Here is a 3939-nt window from a genome sequence, read left to right on the forward strand (position 1 = left end):
AACTTGTTAATTAGATACATCCATACATTTCGATATCTTCTACTTTTCAGAATTTACAACATAACTTGTTAATTAGATACATCCATACATTTCGATATCTTCTACTTTTCAGAATTTACAACATAACTTGTTAATTAGATACATCCATACATTTCGATATCTTCTACTTTTCAGAATTTACAACATAACTTGTTAATTAGATACATCCATACATTTCGATATCTTCTACTTTTCAGAATTTACAACATAACTTGTTAATTAGATACATCCATACATTTCTTGATTTGGTGTTGATTAGAATCATGTTCATCATATCCTCTTTAGGTTCATCAACTTCTTCAACTGATTACTCAAGCACGTATTGCTACAGCAGGGCTGATCAAACTCCACGAAGCTTCTAGAAAGGGTTGGTTTTCACAACTAATTTCTTGTTTCAACCGAAGTGATACTTCATTTGTCAGTGTAGAATACAATGCTGTGGAAACAAAAAAGGTTGAGTTGTACCTTGAATATACTGCCATACAACTGTGTGAGCTATTTCAGGTCTGTTGAATGTTGTATGTTTGTTCTTTATTGCTGTGTTATCTTTAAGTTGTGTATATTTATTGCATGGAACGGTGCAAGCTAGAAGTATATTTGATTGAATGTGTCAGAGATGTAAGTTTATTTTAGAGAATTTCATGGGTTTATTACGACTATAGAATCATTAAGGTTTGGAAGTTTTAGTAAATTCTTCTGTTTGATTAAGAATTATGTGGAGCAGTTAGTTTATAGAGAATGAACGCATTTTCAATAATGGCTCCCCCAGGATCTGTAGGGAACACAAAATCTGACACCAGTTTCGAGTTCAGTGACACACTCATCATGCCCAAGTGACCTTCCAGGCATATTCTAGCCACCCTTGGCACCCCAAATAAATAAAGGTAGTCAGGGATATGCTGTATAGGTCCCAGGTCACTCTGACTCTGCCTGCCAGTTTGATCCTGCTAGCTCCAAAACTGTGGGAAGCATTCAAATTCACGAACAATGGGAATTTAGTATAGGATGACCAGTTTCTGAGTTGTAACCAATTTCTTGTTGTCAGATAATTTTCTTATTTATCTATATATATGCATTTGTGTGTTATTTTTTGGTTTTTGAAGATGTGTATTTTTGTCCTAGTTTTGGTTATGACTTAACTGTTAAATAGAGATCATACTGAAATGCTTATATGTTTTATTAATAGGCATGAGTGAAATATCTTTATTTTATAATGGTTTACTGGTTTTTTTTTAATTTTATTGTCTGTACCGTTTTAAAGATGAGTCTGACCTACTCTGTGATTCCAGCTGGAAATTCCCAGTGTATCTTTAAGAGGTACTTCTCTTCAAGAGAAAACACCCGATACAGTTCCTGGACCGAATGGGCCCTGTCTAACACCACTAGGGCGCTATCAACTTGTAAACAGAATCCACAAGTTTCCGTTTCATTACCAAGAAAATCCAGATCTTCAGCCAATCAGAAACTATGAAATCACTTTTCTAGTTCGACTGCTTCACCAAATCTCGACAGCAGTAAATAAAAATGTAACTAATTACTTGAACTTTTACAAATGATGTTTTTAAAAACTTGTGTTTACAGCATGATTGTTAATTTGATTTGAGGTTTTCTCTCGTCAGATTTGTTCAATTTATCAGTTTATGCGGGTTGATTTCAGTAGTTTACATATATGTATATATTTTTTAACTTTCTAATATTGTATTGAATAAATGGTGATATCTATAAGTATTTCTATCCTAAATATTGTCTCACATTGCCAGAGTAAATTAGTGTTTCTACTACTGCATACACCAACTGTTATTGAGAGGCACACTAACAGTTCATTCAGTTAGTGTTTTCTTTCAAATCAAGTGCCTACAGTCAAATACCAAAGATCACCCAACCTAAGTAATTTACTGACCCCTGATTTTCACACACGCTTATTAATTTTTAAAGTTTCTATAGAATTTCTTATTCTCAATTCTGTTACTATTATTTTTGTATTATTCTTCCAGTTATATATTACTAGACCTTCTATCATTGTTGATAAAAGATATTTTCTGTACTAACGCCTCCATTAAACCTTAAAAAGAACGTTCATATAAAGAGTGTTATAAATCAAGACCAATTTATCATTTATAGCAAGTGGTTTATCTTGTTTCATGGTTTAATTTTAATACCATTAACTAGGCCCTGCTGGATAGACATAATTTACAGATCACGGGATTGATACCTGTTGCTGAGCGTGCTCGCCCTTTCAACATAGGAGGTAGTGTGACTGTCAATCACATTATTCGTTGGTAAAGAGTAGCCCAATAGATGGCGCTGGATGTTGTTTACTAAATGCCTTCCCTCTATCAATCCAAATGTAGGGACATCTACCTCAGATACCCCTCAAGTAGCTGTGAAGAAAATTCAACAAACCATTGAATATAAAACTTTCAACAGATTAGTTAAATTAACAAAAACAATATGGTTATTAACTTAAGCTTATAAAGTAAACACTTGCTGAAGAGTTGCAATAGCTTGAAAAGTAAAACATGAAATGCTGGTTGGTTAAGAACAAATAAACACTGAAAAAAAAGAAAATAAACAAAATGGTCCTAATTTTACAAACTTCTGCTCTGCACTGTCTGATAAAGTTTAAGGGCTAGTAATACATCAGTCTACTAATTAATGTTTTAAGTGCAAGTTCATTATTCAGAATGCCAGTTTGTTATTAATCCAAGATTGAATTATTTTTTTCTAGTTAAAAATTAGATAAAATTTGACAATGAGTTAATAATAATTACTTTTTAATGAACATTATTTGTTATTTTTAGTATGGAAACAAGTTTAATGACTTCTACTACAGAGAGACTTTTTTAGGACAATTAGCTAGGCAGCTTCTTACAGCTCCATCTATCTTTTATAAAATAACCAAAACAGGGTCAGTGCCATCCTCTTTTCGAGAACTCCAGACTTTACCTCCACGTGTTCACCTCAGATACTTGGCTCGTCGACAAACTGTTGGTTACCTGCTTTGTCTTATCATCTTGGGCTACGTGTGTGGCTACAATCCTCTAAAAGTTGTGTTTTTTCTAGCCATTTTGACAGCCTTTTATTTTGTAATTAAAGCATTTTTCTATCCCATGCCACCTCCACCTCCTCCAAGCCTCTGACATTTTCCAAAAAAGTATAGATTAATAAAAAAGGTACTTGTTGAAAAGTTCTGTTGTAAATTGCGAAACAAAGAAGTGTTAATTTATAGATATATCTTACCAATAAGTTATGTTGTAAATTCTGGAAAGAAGAAGATATCGAAATGTTAAATGTATGGATGTATCTAATTAACAAGTTATGTTGTAAATTCTAGAAAGAAGAAGATATTGAAATGTTAAATGTATGGATGTATCTAATTAACAAGTTATGTTGTAAATTCTAGAAAGAAGAAGATATTGAAATGTTCCTTTTTGAGTAATCAGTTGAAGAAGTTGATGAACCTAAAGAGGATATGATGAACATGATTCTAATCAACACCAAATCAAGCCTTTTTGAGTAATCAGTTGAAGAAGCTGATGAACCTAAAGAGGAAGTAATGAATATGATTATAGTCAACAACGATTCAATTCTTTTTGAGTAATCAGTTGAGTTGATGAACCTAAAGAGGAAGTAAAGAACACGATTATAGTCAACACCGAATCAATCCTTTTTGAGTAATCAGTTGAGTTGATGAATCTAAAGAGGAAGTAAAGAACACGATTATAGTTAACACCGAATCAATCCTTTTGAGTAATCAGTTGAAGAAGTTGATGAACCTAAAGAGGAAGTAAAGAACACGATTATAGTTAACACCGAATCAATCCTTTTTGAGTAATCAGTTGAAGAAGTTGATGAACCTAAAGAGGAAGTAAAGAACACGATTATAGTTAACACCGAATC

At 32.7% G+C, this 3939-nt stretch overlaps 1 protein-coding gene across 3 annotated transcripts in view; it reads left to right on the forward strand.

Annotated features, from left to right (window-relative positions):
• The window catches only part of LOC106465816 (sphingomyelin phosphodiesterase 4-like), a 23230-nt gene extending 19786 nt beyond the window's left edge, over window positions 1–3444 (forward strand). Inside the window, exons 7-9 of one of the 3 annotated variants that reach the window (XM_022393758.1) lie at window positions 325–543; window positions 1329–1565; window positions 2841–3444. In XM_022393758.1, the coding sequence (XP_022249466.1) occupies window positions 325–543; window positions 1329–1565; window positions 2841–3179 (795 nt within the window). In that variant the 3' untranslated portion in view covers window positions 3180–3444. Of the gene's footprint in view, window positions 1–324; window positions 544–1328; window positions 1566–2208 lie in introns of all 3 variants that reach the window. The other 2 variants (XM_022393760.1, XM_022393759.1) reach the window with 2 other exon arrangements.
• Window positions 3445–3939: the final 495 nt, after the last annotated feature.

This window comes from Limulus polyphemus, unplaced genomic scaffold (genome assembly GCF_000517525.1).
Source record: "Limulus polyphemus unplaced genomic scaffold, Limulus_polyphemus-2.1.2 Scaffold2060, whole genome shotgun sequence".
NCBI lineage: Eukaryota > Metazoa > Arthropoda > Merostomata > Xiphosura > Limulidae > Limulus > Limulus polyphemus.